Here is a 16,741-nt window from a genome sequence, read left to right as displayed (position 1 = left end):
CAAACGGAAGGCAATTGTCTATCTGGGTACACACTTAAAAGTGAAAATCTGCCAAAACAGTGATACAAAATTTGTCATACTCTGTAGTTTAAATGTTTCCGTTTCTGGAATTGATACCTTTAAAGCAAAGACTATGGTGGGGAGTTGTCACTATACTTAAAATAGTATTAGTATATAGTACAACAGGTTTCATCATTTGTAGGGGAACAAATTTAGCTATGGCAAGTTGTAGGTCTGTCCTTACACCTCTCTGTCTGCATGTAAGCAGGGTTATCCTAGATATACGTCCCCAGCAAATCCTGGTGTCACCCCCACTTGTAGGTTAATTATTTCTGCTCAAGAGCGCAGAGTCTCTTAACAACTGCATCGCTGACATTCAGCATCAGATAACTGGAACTGAGAGTGGCATGTTTATAATATCCAAAGAATCTCTGGACTTTAACCCTAGAAGCCAAAAGCAACCTGCCCTCGATCATAAAGATCAAATATATATCTCTGGTAGCACAAGCCTGGAATCCCAGATACTGAGGCTGAAGCAAGAGGACCGACCACAAGCTCAAGGCCTGCCTGGACAACAGACTGAATTCAAGGCCAGAGTAGGTAACCTAATGAGACCCTGTTTCAAAATAAAAAAAAAGTGTTAAGGATGTAACCTAATGAGGGAACATTTGTCTAACATGCCCAACGGACTTAGATTTAATCCCTAGAGCCAGGGGAGGGAGACAAGGAGGGGGGAAACACTCTAAATATTGTCTAAGATCCCCTGAGAGGTTAAAAAAACAATCACCTTTAGTTAAGAGCTATTGTCTGTCTCTGTTGTAGCCTTCGGAAACGAATGCTATATTGAACTTTTCCATGCACCTCCAGCCTACAGGTGCCTTGTAGACAACAGATGGCTTTGTCTGCAACAGGTCAGACCTGCAGACTTATGTCAGTGGAAATCATGGTGAGGCTGGGAGAAGAGTGCACTATCAGGAGCTGTATTATCCAAAGGAGAAGTGTTAAAAAACCTGATATTGGCCTCCTCATGCCAGGCAGTTTTAAGCAATCTGCGTGTGCCAGTTCACTTTTCTGCTCACAACAGTCCTATGGCTGGCTGTAAATACAAGGTGCGGGAGTCTCAAACACCTGCCTAAGAGAGTGACTCTGAATGTGGTCTTTGATAGCTTGAGTTCCTCTCAACCAGCACTTCAGTCAGCATGGCGTGAGCTTGCTAGAACTCTGGCATTAACTCAGAGAGCTTTTCTCTGAAAGCCCTCAACACATTACAAGTTAATATAAACCTGTCATTTTAATACAGAACTGTAACTCCAAGATTTAAGCACACCCTATCTTCTAAATCTATCCTTAATGCTAAAAGAAGAACGTCAGCTGATATTGTTTGCCATGTATTAATATGCCAAATAGTCTTCAAGGCCTCGTATATGCACTGTGTCATTTGTTGGCAGATAAACATTTTCTGTTTCCAAGCCACTGAGCTAAAGATAAGCCGCTGTATTTCAAAGGCCTATATTAGCCCAGTGTCACCACTGCTTTGCCCATAAGAAAAACAGCGGCCTGGCTCATGGGGTTGCTGGAGCCTCAGAGATGCAAAAGCACACACTAAAGCCCTTTGTTGTTTAGTAAAGCTTCTCACAAGCTTCAGAAATGCTGCGCCTGGCTTTCAGTATGGAGAGGTCACTGTAGTGAGTCCCATCATGAGCAGGGATCCTGTCACTTCTATAACACGTCCACATGTCTGCAAGAAAGGGTCTCGGGTTGCTACTAGCCGACAGGGCAGCTTCAGAAGCCCCTCCAGATACAGGAAGCACTTGGAAGTTTACTGTGCTGCCTTTGCCCAATTTTGCTCTCCACGGTATTCACAGAGTGGTTTTTGCCAATCTCATGTGACCTTTGAGTTGATATTCAACACAACAGTAAAAGTCACAATTTTAAAAGTCACAGTAATAAAATGGAGAATAGAAATGATTCGTTTCTGGGATCTAAAGATTAAAAGAAAAGACAGAGAGAAGAAATCCCAGAGGGAGTAGAACAGAGGATTAGAGTGGGAAAGTTGTGAAGAATATGATCAAAGTAACATTATATGCATGTATGAAGTCATCAACGAGATATCTAAAACACAGAGAGAGAGAGAGAGAGGAAGAGAGAGAGAGAGAGGATACATAGATGCTAGATAGATAGATAGATACATCGATACATAGATACATAGATAGAAAATGATAGATGATAGATAGGCAGGTGGATAGGTGGATAGATGATAGATGATTGGTAGATGATAGATAGAAAGAAAGATAGATAGATAGATAGATAGATAGATAGATAGATAGATAGATAGATAGATAAAAGAAAGAAAAATGATAGATGGATAGATAGGCAGATGGATAGGTAGATAGATGATAGGTGATTGGTAGATAGATAGATAGATAGATAGACAGACAGATAGATTATAGATAGATAGATAGATAGATAGATAGAGATAGGTAAGTATATAGATGGATAGATCTTGACTTTTAGATGATAACAAGCCTCACTCCTATAACCCTATATTAGAAAAGAGGACTCTCTGAAAATTCAAGGTCTGAGATGCATAGGGGAAATGTACCAAAAGAAAAAAATAAAGAAAGAACTAAAAGTATCTGGCCTATGTCAGATGCCATGGAAAAGTGGGGGCAGGGGATAGGATGGCCCAGCAGTCACAACAAACAGATTGCATATTACAATTCAGCCAGCAACAAATTCATACAATGCTAAGCCATATATTTCAATGTAAGCCTTATGAACCAGGGTCAAGTAATGGTATTAGTAACTGTTCCAGGGATTCTGACAGCAGTGACATTTTAGAGAAAGAAATGCCAGGGCACGCCTGGAAGAGCTCGACATTTGATCCTGCACATTGTTGCTAATACATGCGCGTGCTAATGGGCCTATTTCTGCTTTGCTTCTACCGTGCAGGCCTTTTTTTTTTTAAGTCTATTTAGCATCCTTTGCCGGCCGTTCTCCCTGGGTTGGGATGGTAATAACTCTCTGGTCATTATGATGCCCACATCACGATGACTTAAATACTTGAACGGAGGAACAATTAAAGCCTCTACTGAAACCCTAGTCCAGCGGGAGATATAGGGTTACTGCCTTGGGTAACACACTCGGCTCTGTCGAGTCAAGGGAAGATCATCTGCAGAGGCTGGGGATGTGTTTGTAGTAAACACACGCCGAAGGCAGGCCCTGAAGGAGGCTGAGGAGACGGACTGCAGGTCTTGAGGTGGTGTGTATGGAGCAGGCAGGTGTCGAGTGTCGGGAAGATGTCCATGCTAGTGACCTGCACTCACTAGCATGCCTGGATGGTTCAAAAAGGCGTGGTACGGGCTGGCATCTCTACTCAGTTTCGCTTCCTTCCTGCTGATCATCGTCGCCTTGGCTGTGCCCCATTGGTTAAGTGGGAAGATCCTGTGTCAAACTGGAGTGGATCTGGTCAATGCCACAGACCCAGAACTGGTCAAATTCATCGGGGACATTTACTATGGGCTCTTCCGAGGTTGTAAAGTACGGCAGTGTGGGCTTGGAGGCCGCCAGTCCCAGTTTACAAGTGAGTATATTGGGGCGTGTGGGCATATTGGGGCACATAAACTGGGGTGTGCATTTTTTGCTTTGCAGGAGTGCTTACATTTAAATGAGATTTGCCTGTTGCCTATCTAAGACATAACGCTGAAGTCTATAGGCCACCAACATCCTTTGTTTTCTAAAAACGATAAACAAAAATCCTAGAAGTAGGAATCTGTATAGTTAGCAGGTTACTTCTAGTAATAATGATTAGTAAAACATCGAGTGCTCGTGTGGCAGGCCTCCCACTGGAAGCTGCACATTGCCTGGTTCTTTACCTGGTTCTTTCAAGCTCTACAACGCACTTACAATGAAGGCACCATGAATGCTCCCATTTTTCAGCAGAGTACATTGAGGTTTGAGAGTTACATAATTCATTTGGGGGGTCACTCATTCTGCCCAGAAACAACAGAACCAGATGCCAGACCCATGGCATGTGACTCTGGCAGTCTTCACTACGACAGTGTACAGGTGCAGAATGCCCGCAGGAGGGGACCTCCGGGAAGCATGGCAAACTGTCCCACACCCTTGTGTGTGGAAGCTTCATAGACTGAGGAACAGCACAGCGACTTTACTGGGAGTGTACTTCTGGGGTTTGAAGAGCTGTTGACACGTTTCCTGGCAAGGAGACTGAGGAAGGCGCTTAATGGTTTAAAGATGAGCAGCCAGCAGCACTGGCCTGAGTTCAAAGCTCAGAAGGTAAACGAAGTAGGCCCACAAAGACCTAAGACTGGAGTCCAAAAAAGGCTTGGGGGAAGATCTTCTGGGAAAGAGAAAGCAAAAGAAGGAAAACAGTCAATTAGATCAGTAGTAAGAATAGTGTCCCACAAACCTGTAGTTAGTCAGTGACTTGTTATCTCATGAGGATTGGAAATCTCACCCATCACTTGATTTCTGTATCCCCGAACTGTGGGAATGTTCAAAACCCTGACCAGGACATGCATCTCACTAAATACAGAAAATCAGTTGTTGTTCCCCTTGACAAACATAATACAAATGGTCTTCATTTCTATATAGAAAGGAAAGACATGTTCATAATATCCGAGAAAAAAATCTCTGAGTATATTTATATTCACCCAGAAATTAAAATGGACCTTAATTATTAGGGAAATAATTCCATTACCACAACCTAGGGACCTGGAGAGGCGCCCAGGCATGGTCACGTGCAAGCTTGTAACTCCAGTGCTGTCAAGAGTAGAGACAGGCAGATTGCTGAGTGCCGGCATTGCTCTGAATTCTGTGAGAGACCCTGTTTCCTCTAGTGAAATCAGGTCTCAAGCATCAAAAATGTGTGAGATGCATAGGTGTTTCATTTTCATCTGTGAATCACGAAATATTTAAGAATGTTTTGTCTTCAGCTGCTGTCAGGTCATCCCAGAGGGTGTATCATGTGTTCATTCACAGTACCTTGGACGAGACGAAGCTTGAAAGCTCTCAGGAAGCCTGAGGCAGCTTTTTCCTGCGATCATGTGCTGTAGGGACAGTGTGTGTATTGCTATTTCTCTAGAGACAGCCTAAGTTCCTTCAGAGCATGGCTCTACAGGATTTCCCGCTTTCTGAAGGTCCACAGAAAAAGATCCCTGTTCACAGGGCAGAGAGAGGAGCAGAGAGGAGCTTGCAGAAGTGCTTAGACTAGGGGGTTTTTATTGTGTTTTATTTACAAACAGCTTCTGGACTTCTGAAATAAAAGCAATGCTGGAGAGGCTGCAGAAAGAAAGCGACAAGCATTAAATGCATGGCATGTGTGCATTCAGGTGTCCTGCTGAGTAGATACAAGCCAGGCACCACCAGGAAAAGAGGGATGAACTGAGCAGACAACTGTCTGTCCAGAAAAGTTGGCTATGCAGCATGAGACATGGAGCTCACTCGGACTAGACTTCAGTCACTGGAGAATCTCTGAAGCCACCCCTGTGATTCATTTTCTCTATCCTGATTTTATGATGACATTTTATTTATGTGAATGTACCTACCATACAGTATGGTCAGTTTAGCTGTGTAGTCCCCTCCTTACTTCTTACCCCAGAATTACCTCCCCAGAAGCCAAAACCTGGGTCTGGCTTCCAATTCTGGGAATATTTGTTTGTCTCACCAAGGCAAAAGATCACATGTCTCTGGAATCAGGAACAGACAAATTATCTAAGTTTAAATACTAATATGTGGCCATGGTGGCCGTGGATCTGCTGTGTTCATCGCTGTGGATTCCAAACTGCAGAGTTCAATTTCATTAAGTTGCAGATGTCTAAAATTCTTGGAAACAGTGGAAGAGGAGTGAGCCACAGCTTTCTGGGGGCAGCACAGTGCAACAGGGTAAAATGTAGAGTTCCTCTCAAAAACTAGTGGAAACCCAGAACTCAGGAGGCAGAGGCAGGCAGATCTCTGAGTTCAAGGCCATCCTGGGCTACAGGGTGAGTTTCAGGACAGACAGAACTACAACAGAGAAACCCTATTTCCGGGGCGGTGAGGGGGCTAATGGAAAGAACTGCTAAGTTGAAACTCTTGAATTTCTAAATAGTGACTATAAACGTTAATTAAAGCCTCAGTTTCCTGAAAGATCCTGAGTCGGGAGTAACACACATGGATGTGAGCGTTAGGAAGAGATTCACCCTGTGCCAATAGTCTGTATATATAATTAAGACACTCCACTGGAGGCTGTGGAGTGAGTACACTTTACCTCCTTTCCCTCATCACTCTTTGTGTCCCAGGTTTCCTCTTTTTCATCATCATAATATGGCGTCAATTTCTAGTCAGCTCCAATTACATCATGTACATGTGGCTGGTTCTTTCTAAAATCTGGATTGTGGTGTCATAACTAAATTCATTCAACCAATTTGTGTATTGGAGTAATTCCTCTATCTCCAAACGTTAACTATTGTAATAAACACTCAATCTACATACACAACAATGACTAGCAATTAAATTACCTTGATAGATGTTGCCTTGTAATGGGGATGTGGGACTGAGCATTCCTACAAGATTCAAGAGTGCCTTTTTCCTGCACCATCATCAACGGGAGTTTTTAATTTTGTCAACCATGTGAGGGACTGTTTTGCATTTTAAGGATTGAATGGGGGTTGCTCTAAGAGTCATGCATCCTAAGGATCGCATGATCTAGAAAGGGAGCAACGAGACGGGTAATTAGGTTAAGCTACTATATCTGGGATAAGAAGAGACTCGGGGTTTGAAAAGTGGATGTTGAGTCTCAAGAAGGGAGCTGGAATGGAAGCAAAGGGGAAAACAATGCCCGAGAAAGACAAACTCCTTGGAAAAGAGCCCATCTCCCAGCTAAACTTTCCAAAGCCAGTGAGTTGACCATGCAGAGATAATGACAAAGGAAAGCACAGAAGTGGAAAGAAAGTTGAGTAAGAATCCAGGATGTGGGAACTGGAGAGACGGATCAGCGTTTAAGAGCATTGATTACTCTTCCAGAGGATCTGAGTTCAATTTCCAACACCCACATGGCAGCTCACAGCAGTCTGTGACTACAATTCCAGGGGACCCAACACCAACGCACATAAAATAAAAAATAATATTAAAAAAATAACCCAGGATGTAAATGTGGGTGGTGCCTGGAAACACTGGCATGACACAGGACAAGGAGAACAAAGGTTCTCACTCCTGCCCGGCAAGGGGGTGCATGCTTCAATTCCAACACTCAGGAGGCAGAAGCAGGTGAATCTCTGTGAGTTGGAGGCCAGCCAGCCTGTTCTACTCAGCCAATTCCAGGCCAGCCAGGACTATATAATGAGATCCTGTCTAAAACAATAAAAAAAAAAACAAAAAAACAAAAAACAAACAAAAAAAACACCCTCTACTTTTCAAGCTTGAGAGGTGCCAACCTTGAAATCTGCTAAGGGATGGGATTCTTTTGTATTCGTTATTTTAAATTTCTATATAGAATTGTTAAAACTGACCTTAAACTCATTATACCTCATAATACACAGGACTGTATATTCTATATATATATATATATATTCTAACTTCTATATATAGTTCAGGGTGCCTTACCCAAAGACAATGAACTCCATGTTTCCAAGCTTGGGGGTGAAGGGAGTTGACAACCTCCAGATGCCTTGTCATGATCAGCGAATGAGATGATGACTCCGAAGAGCTCAGGCCCTAACTGTGCTCAGCAAACGATAATCACCCTTCTCTCACACAGCCATTGCTAGCTTCTCACAGAGGCCACGTGACTCTCCCACGTTAGACAGTACAATTAACAACAGCAATACCCACAGATACCATTTCTGAGGACAGATTTAGATTGCCCTGGACAATATTTGAGCCCCTCTTAGTGAATCATTTCATTTTCTCTGCTGGCACCAGTGGCAAACCTAGAGAAACAAATACAAATGTTTCACTAACCTCATCAGCCACCTTCCTAGGGAAAATTGATTATTTTCACGAAGTAGTATACAATGTGAGCACTAAGTGTCTGAGATATGTGGCAGCAATAGTGTCTACCCCGCCCAGCCAGTGCCTGGGGCTTGTGTGAACTGCAGCAGTCGACATCAGATCCCAGGACTGCAGGCTCAGTCCACTGTGGGGCACGTGCAGATCTGTGCTCGCTCCACCACAGCGAGGATTTCCAGCCAACTGACAAGTGGTAACTCTAGGGGCCATGGACCCATCTCAGGAAGTCTCTTGGCTTTTCCCTATCCTTTACTTACTTGTCTTGGGATAAGCGAGTCCTGAAATTGTGAAAGGAGCCAAGCCCTGACCTTGAAATCCATCTCTCTCTGCAGTCTTCCCACATCTGGTAAAGGAACTCAATGCAAGCCTCCACGTCACAATTCTGCTGCTCCTCTTCCTGGCCTTGGCCCTCGCTCTGGTCAGCATGGGCTTTGCCATTCTCAACATCATTCAGGTTCCCTACAGGGCAGTCAATGGCCCTGGTGGCATCTGCCTTTGGAATGTCCTGGCAGGTAAGGAGCCCCCAAGGGAGGGAAAGTGGTGGCCACACCATCAGGCTGGTCTTCCAAGCGTTAACCAGGGGAACCTGAAGCTCCTCTTTCAGGCTCCCTATCTTGTTAATAAAAGAATTTTAAAACATGCTCAGAAGGATGCTAAGGGACATTGCTGTTGGAGTTTGAGAGAAAAACAAGCTGTAAATCTTGGTAGCTGCCAGGAGGAGGGGGATGATAGAGAGGAAGTCCATGACTTCAAGAAAGCAGGCAGTTTCAGCAAGGGAGGTCAGTAAGTGGCTAAGCTACATGGTGAAAAGGGAGGGGAACTCCAATGAGTGAGTGAGGAGGATCACAGTGTCCCCGAACGCAGGCTTAGTCCTCTGGCCCGTATCTAGCCAGTGATAAAGAGAACTCTTTGTGTGGGTCAATTGTCCTCAGACTTGCAATCCTCCTGCCTCAGCCTCTCAAGCCTTTGCATTACAGACCTGCACGACCAGACTCAGTTTAGTGTGTCTTTTTTGATTGTCAATTTAAATTAAAATGGACCCACCGAACAACTTCCAAGTTTTGCTCAGTTGCTAGGGAAGTAAATGAGGTTTGGAATTCCAGAGTTTCCTCACTACTTCCCATCTTCTGTAGAACAGTGCAGCAGACGGGTGAAGCCTCACCCTGAAGAATAGGGTCTTAGCTCTTCCTACACAACACTCTCTACACAGAAGGCGTAAGGTGTCTAAAGAGTGGTCCTCTAATGGGGATACTACCGGAAAGAGGAGTTTGAGGCATCCAGATTCAAGTCTGCCTGTCATTAATTTATTATTTTTTCAGAGGACTGTCCCTTTTGCCTTTGATACTGTGTATCACCTACTGCTTTTAAACGCAAGTTCAAATTTGTGTTGCTCTACTAATTCTCCAAACCCCAAATTTTCACTCCAAACCCCAGTGAAGACCTTACAACTGCTAAGAGGAACAGGAAATAAAGGCGCTGTTTTGGGTTTCAGGTGGAGTCGTGGCGCTAGCCATCGGCAGTTTCATGGCTGCAGTGAAATTCCACGACCTGACAGAAAGAATTGCCAACTTCCAGGAGAGGATCTTCCAATTTGTCGTGGTAGAAGAACAGTACGAAGAGTCGTTTTGGATATGCGTGGCAAGTGCCTCGGCCCACGCAGCAAACTTGGTTGTGGTGGCAATCAGTCAAATTCCCCTCCCAGAAATCAAGACTAAAATGGAAGAGGCCACAGTTACCCCCGAGGACATCTTATATTGATAACTGGCGCCTGCCCACGCGTTGCCCTTAATCAGGCTGGTATATCAATAGTGGCCTCTCTGTTTTCAGTCTTCTAGATCCATAATGTCCCTGTTTTGGGTAGTAAAAAGAAGGCTTTGGAGGGTCTAAAGGGTGGCTGGGCCAAAGAGGAACGACTCCCAATGGCCAGGGTGCTGGTGCTTCTTTGTGATGAGCTAGGCTGAACTGGAGACTCTGCACTTGTCAGCTCTGTATGACTCAAGACAATTCATTTATTGGCTAATTCTCGGTTCCCTCATCTGTCAAAGGGAATAATAATGACTTCGCAGGCTTTGTTGTGAGGTTGCAAGGATGCTGCAAGCAGGAATCTCTGCAAACAAGGCCACATATACTCCAGTAAGACTCAGCTTGTTCTCTCTAGTATTGGAGCTGAGCGAAGAAACTATGATCATGTCCATATCCTCAAGAGGTAATAAAGTGACACAGAAACCAGCTAGTAACAATAACACTAAGAGTAGAAATAATTGTAGGTTTCTGCGGGGCCACTACTGTGCTGGACACGGGCTTATTTGCTTAGTTGCTTGGCTTTTCTCTTTTCGCATTTTTTTCCTTGTGGTGCCAATCAAGTCCAGACTTTGCCTATACTAGGCAGGCACTTTACCACTGAGCAACAGCTCCACCCAGAACACTACTCCAAAACTTTTCCTCCTATTATCTGCCTAAACCCTCTCCATAGTCCCAAGTGGCCAGAGCCATTCTAGCTCCATTTGGCAGATGGAAAGATCAAGGTACAGACAAGTTAGGTAACTTGGTGAGATGAGGAATGAAATCTAGCAAGTCTGGTACCAGAATCTATATTATTTTAGATCATATACACTTTTTACTTCAATTATGACAGAAACTGCAAAGACAGAACAAATTCCATACAAAGTTAAGTAGCCATACTAACAAAGCAAAGCAAAATACTTTAAAATTTCCCACCTCCAGACACTTGTGACAGTTAAGTAAGACGTAGAGAGAAGCAAACAGGTGATGCCCATTCCTACTGGAGTGGGGTCTCTTGCTCATGCATCCCATCCAGCAAACTCACATAAATCAGATCCAGACCAACAGTGGCCTGAAGTCATTCAGCTTTATGGAAGCCCCACCTCTGAGCTTCTAAGTCTTCACAATTCTAATGTCTTCCCTTTGTTCCTCCTAGGACTGGTAGTTCCTTCCAACACATGCCACCTCTGGAAAATCCCCCTATACTTTTGAACCCTTGCTGCTGATCTGCAGTTTGATATACAAGCAAGGCAATGTAAGGATGCTAAAATAGCCCCAGCACAGAGAAACAGGGAGGAATGAAGTCTCCTGGATGGATTGTGGTATCAAAGTTTCGCTGAGTTAACATTTGATCTGAACTGTGAAAGATGAGGAGGCTTTTTCCGGTGGCGAGGCATGCAGGATTGATAAAGAATCCCAAGACGAATCAGTAATGAGGGAACACATAGGGAATGGAGTCCCCGGAAGGCCACGCAAGAAAGTGGTGAGAAAGATGAAAATGTGGCCTTCTTCGACCTGTTTTGAGTGACATTTTCTAAGCAGTTGGTGAGAACTTGTCTACTGTATCAACTTACATAGGCCATAACAGTCAAGTAGTCGGTCACTCAAAGGTTTAAATGTTTCCTTGAAGACACTTTTTGATAACGTTAATGTCTGCATCTGACCTTTTTTAAATTTGAGAGCATTATCTAACCAATTGAATATCTTAATGGAAAAAAAAACTGACCCACCATAAAGGAGAGAGAATTCTACCTTTGCACTGGATCCCCCAAGACTCCATCCAGTCATTGGTGTTACCTAGTGAAAGTTTCTCCTCCGTTCTCATCTTCTCCAAAGGAGGAATTTAAGGTAGAGATACAGACAGTTTAAGCAGGTATTCAGTTAGCAAAGCCGAGTGAAGCATATACTTCAAAGAGAGAATGGACTATGCAGTCCCAAAGGAGGGGCCAGTCCAGTAGGCCTAATATTGAAGATATTTATGAAGGTTTATAAGTACTTATGAAATGGATGTCATAAATATAAGGGTAAGGTGACTTTTTTTCCTCTCCTAAATCATGGGAAAACAAAGCTCCCTTTGCAGGGTAATTCTTCCGTGATACTAAACAGCTGGCAAGGAAGAGCAAGTGCTAATGATATTACAATGAGGTCAGACTTTTTTGAGCATGCAGACTCCCTCGTTATTGTACATGTATAGTGATGGAGAAAGTGCTCAGTGGCTCAGGGTTTGGTATAGAAGGAAGAACACAAGGTGGTATGTGTAACCACCAAGGGAAGTTCTTACTATTAGGAGACAGCTACCAAGATCTGTGTACTTAGTTTCCTTGGCTCCCTTACATCTAACTCCCTGCCTGGTCAGGGGACAAGCTACCAAGAATCAGCTGCAACTTCCTTGAATCCCTCACATCTAGCTCCATGCCTACTCTGTTCCACCAGCTGACCCTGCAGAACTTGGGCATGTTGTCCTTGACAATCACATGTACTAATTTCTAAGAATCAGTCAATCAAGGCCTCTCTCAGATACCCAGATTCCTTTCATGGACAGTCAAATCCTCTATATAAAATGGCATGATGTTTGTGTATAACCTGCTTTCTTTGTATGTACTTAATTACCTCCAGGCAACTTAGAACACCTAATAAATGTGACTACCCTGGAAACGCTTGTCATGCTGTGTGGCTTAGGGAATAAAAATGAAGGGAAAATGTGTACACGATCAGTACAGACACAACCATGCAGACTCAAATCCATTTATGATCTATGATTAGCTAAACATATTGTTGTAGAGAGAGGTCCCGCTTGTTCTTCTTGGCCACCTGGCTAGCTTAGCCCCAAAATAACCACACAGAAATTGTATTAATTAAATCATTGCTTGGCCCATTATCTCTAGCCTCTTATTGGCTACCTCTCACATATTGATTTAACCCATTTCTATTAATCTGTATATTGCCACGTGGCAGTGGCTCACCTGGAAAGATTCAGCATGTCTTTCTCTGGGAGTTACATGGCATCTCTGACTCTGCTTTCTTCCTCCCAGAATTCAGTTCTGTCTTCTCTGCCTCCCTAAGTTCTGCCCTATCAGGCCAAAGCAGTTTCTTTACTAACCAATGAAAGTAACACAAAAACAGAAGGACTTCCTACACCAACGCAGTTTTGCTGAACTGCACATACAAAGGGTTGACTGACCACATACTATTGGCTCTGTTTTTGTGGAGAAACAATTAACTATATTCATCCTTTTTGTCAGTGATTCCAGCTAGCTAGGATGACCATCTTTGTAGTATCCTATCTTCAGGCTGGACAAAGGTTATCTGACCAAAGTTGGCATCATCAATGGTCTTCAGGTATAGACAGGGTTATTTGGAAAGCAATTTGATGGACACAGCATGCCCATTTAGTAAAATAGTATTAGTAGTTTCCCCACTAGGACTTTTAACATCACAAGCCATGGTGTTTTGAGTAGGGCAACTGAAAATCCCCTCCTGTAAAGAGAGACTCAAATTAAATCACTGAGTGGTTGGTTACGCCTGGAAACATGGCCTTGTCACTATTGCGCCAGTGGGTACATTTTGGATAGCCACTCAGTAGGGTTACATGTGGGGTCTTTAGTTGGGCAAGACTGTTGAAGACAGTGCACCCACAGCAACCTAAAGCACCTTTCAGCACTTTGCGAAGTGCTGGAATAATATACTGTAGGAGTATATTAATAATATGGGAGTAATTAAGAATCATACACTATGGGAACATATTAGTCACTTTTCTATTGCTATGATAAAACAAAGTAGAGAGAGTAACTTGGAAATGGCACAAGGCTTTGAAACCTCAAAGCCCACCCCCAGTGATGTACTTCTTCCAGTTATACCACATCTACTAGACATTCCCAAACAGCACTATCATCTAGTGTTGGAGCCCATGTAGCTCCAACACAGATATTTATTTTCCCTAACTGGACTGGTACAGAGGCGCAAGGAATAACCAGACACAGCAGACACCATTATTACAAAAAGGGGCATCTCAGGATTCTTCCTCCTGAAGATCTCCCTGTGTTTATTCTCCAAACATCTTTTATACCAATACATAAACTGGGCGGGAAAATACACCAGCATTCTGTCACGTAGGCAATCAGGTGAATGGCCTTTTGTCACATCCGCATCTACCTGTCTGCTGAGTATGCAAGCTGTCACGCAGGCTTGAATTAGCATCTCTATAAGACATCCTCTAAATTACAAAGAAAGGAGCAACCAACATCCTGACCTTTGTCAGGCAGAGACGGCCTGTCTGCAGTGCTACGTGATCACTTCGGATCAGCCCAATGGCTTCAGAGCCTGGCTGCTACATCAATAAGAAATATGGCCTACAACTAGGAATGAAGTGTTCAAACTTCTGAGCTTATGAGGGACAATCTCAACCAAACCACCACAGGGGGCTACCTGGGATGAAGGAAGCATCCAATCAACTTCAGCTTGATTTCTCTGTCCCCTGAAAGCACAGCATATGGTGTCTTTAGCAGTAAGATTGCAGGAAGATTTCATGGTGTCTTCTCTGTCCTTCACGCTATGATTCCTCTCCATCTCGCCCTCCCCATCCCAGGCCAAACCTCAACATCATCCATGGACAAATAGGTGCCGCATGGCTAGACGAGACAGTTAATCTGACAAGAGAAGAGTCCAAAAGAAAACAATGGACAGCTATGCTGAGCTGAAAACAAAGACCCTGAAAATGGTTTATGTGGTGTTTGAGGGTCTTGGGACATTTATTCACTCAACAAGTTTGAAACTGATCAGCACTCAGGAGGCAGAGGCAGGCAGAACTCTGTGAGTTCAAGGCCAGTCTGGTCTACAAGGTGAGTTTCAGGATAGCCAGGGCTATACAGCGAAATTCCATTTCAAAAAGCAAAACAAAAGAATCATAGAAGCATCTATAACCTCTTGGAAGTTTCAAATAATCCAAATCAGGTTCAGTCTGAAGAGCATCCCACAGAGACACAGTGGGAGAGATTCCTAAATGAAATTTAGCAGAGCAGAAAGGAAGGAGTTTAAATATCTGATTCTTAAAGTTCCCTTGCATTATGTTAGTTGATTTAATAAATATGTAGAGAACACAGAGTTCCTTGTGTTGACCTGCATGGGCTAAGTCAGGCTCCATCCTTCACAATGTGATGGGAGTAAGATTTCTTCCTAATCAAGGATCATCACATGACGGGTCTCACAGCAGGGAGAGAGGGAGTGTGGAACATCATGAAATAATTCCTCGCTGCCAGGTTTTGAGTTAAATAACAAAGGGCATGGTTTTCTCACTTACGAAAAAAGGAAACTGCGTAAGTAAGTTAATCTCTCCTTTCCCTTCATACTGTAAAAACTTTAAGGTGAGTCAATGCCATATAAAATACACGAGTTAAAATGGATGCTGCCTCCCATGTGATGGTGTTGACTGTTTCACAACCTGATTACCGATGTGACAAAAGATGATCCCACACAGACACCCTGGAATTTCAACACTGTGAGATTCCCACCACCCTTTCTATTTTATCATGATTAAATATTCTATGATACTTATTGTTGTGTTCTTAGCTTAATAAAACTAACATAAAAACATGGAATGTAATTGTTCTTCCCAGCACTTTGTTTGGGCTGGGGAATAACAATCAAAATGACAAGTGACTGTCCAGCAGAATCAGTCTATTTTTGCTCTGAACTCTTGGGGAAGAGTATACGTTGGTTGTCACGCATTTTTTTCTCATTCCATAGCAATTTTCTCAATCTTAAGAGACTTCAACAGGTTGGAGTAATAGAGTTATGAATAGATGCTCACGGGAACAGCAGGCTTCCTGGCACTGCTGGAGGGAGAAATGCACTGTCTTCATGGAAGCCTGTGAGTGCTGGAGATGCTCCTCCTAGGGGCCACCCACACTCACCCATCTAGGGGTATGCTCTTCCTAGGTGTCCCCACACTGACCCATCTAGGGGATGCTCCTCCTAGGTGCCACCCACACTGACCCTTCTAGGAGGTGCCTCCTTCTGTGTCGGCCGTCTACCATCTGTGTTGATTTGTGCTTCTCCATCTAACTGTTCAAAGTTCTGCACTGACTTCAAAAAAAAATAATGTTTCTTGTATCATGGGCCTGGGCACCAACACACACATAATTTTTTTATCGAACCATTTGAGCGTTAAGTGCAGACATCCCTTCCGCATAAATAATTCCATCTGTATTTCCTAAAATCTAAATAAATACAGTACAATGATCAAACTCAAGAAATTAATATTGTCACAGTCCTGTTCTCTCATCTACAGACCTTACACCATTTTTCTGGAGATCCTAACTCAGGTCTTCAGGCTTACAGATTATGCACTGTGCCCATTGAGCCATCCTCTCGGTCCTACAGTTGTGGGTTTTAACATTTTCTCCTGATGCAGGGCCCAGGTTACATTTAGGCTGTGCGGTTTTTTCCATTTCCTTTAAACTAGAAAGGTTTTGGTCCGTTATTACTGATTATCTTGCTTAACAACATAAAAAAATTAAATCTATTTCTTTTTTGGTAAGTTGCTTTCATCCTTGAATTCTTTTTAATGGCTATATTGGTATCAAGTCCCATGACATCATCCCCCTGTGGTGGAAATTTCCAGGCTTCTCACATCAGACAATGCCATCAGTTCCTGTGATCTCGTGTTCAAGCCATTGTTAAAGAGGAATCAGTTTACAGAATCTGAGCCAAAAGGTGGCGTGTAACCATACCCGCTTTATGATCCAATTGTTACTTCTCATAGTTGAATGGGGGTTTTATCCCTGGGAAACTAAGACCCATTGCAAGGGCTGGCAAGTCAACACAGTCAGCACCCTCATCTGGGCTTCTCCCATAAAAGGGGCGGGTGTCATTGTCATTGTTCCCCACAGAGGGACAATGTGACAAAAGGCAAAGTAAACAAGCTTTTCCATGAAGAAGTCACAGCCTGGTTCAT

General features: G+C 43.4%; 1 protein-coding gene across 1 annotated transcript; it reads left to right on the top strand.

Annotated features, from left to right (window-relative positions):
• The first annotated feature begins 3,307 nt into the window (after nucleotides 1–3,307).
• Clrn2 (clarin 2) lies at nucleotides 3,308–12,535 on the top strand. Its single transcript, XM_048415228.3, has 3 exons — nucleotides 3,308–3,583; nucleotides 8,340–8,519; nucleotides 9,500–12,535. The coding sequence occupies exons 1-3, from the start codon at nucleotides 3,331–3,333 to the stop codon at nucleotides 9,763–9,765; spliced, it is 699 nt and encodes a 232-aa protein (XP_048271185.1). The 5' UTR covers nucleotides 3,308–3,330; the 3' UTR covers nucleotides 9,766–12,535.
• Nucleotides 12,536–16,741: the final 4,206 nt, after the last annotated feature.

This window comes from Myodes glareolus, chromosome 8 (assembly GCF_982192425.1).
Source record: "Myodes glareolus chromosome 8, mMyoGla1.1, whole genome shotgun sequence".
In the NCBI taxonomy this organism is placed as follows: Eukaryota; Metazoa; Chordata; class Mammalia; order Rodentia; family Cricetidae; genus Myodes; species Myodes glareolus.
The sequence above is the reverse complement of the archived record's forward strand: the minus strand, read 5'-3'. Positions and strand labels throughout refer to the sequence as shown.

Bases quoted from the DNA above. Each gene is read 5' to 3' on its own strand.
- Clrn2 (XM_048415228.3), top strand. From the start codon at position 3,331: ATGCCTGGATGGTTCAAAAAGGCGTGGTACGGGCTGGCATCTCTACTC. The intron at 3,584-8,339 runs GTGAGTATATTG...CTCTCTCTGCAG, and splicing joins CCGCCAGTCCCAGTTTACAA to TCTTCCCACATCTGGTAAAG. The intron at 8,520-9,499 runs GTAAGGAGCCCC...TTTGGGTTTCAG, and splicing joins CCTTTGGAATGTCCTGGCAG to GTGGAGTCGTGGCGCTAGCC.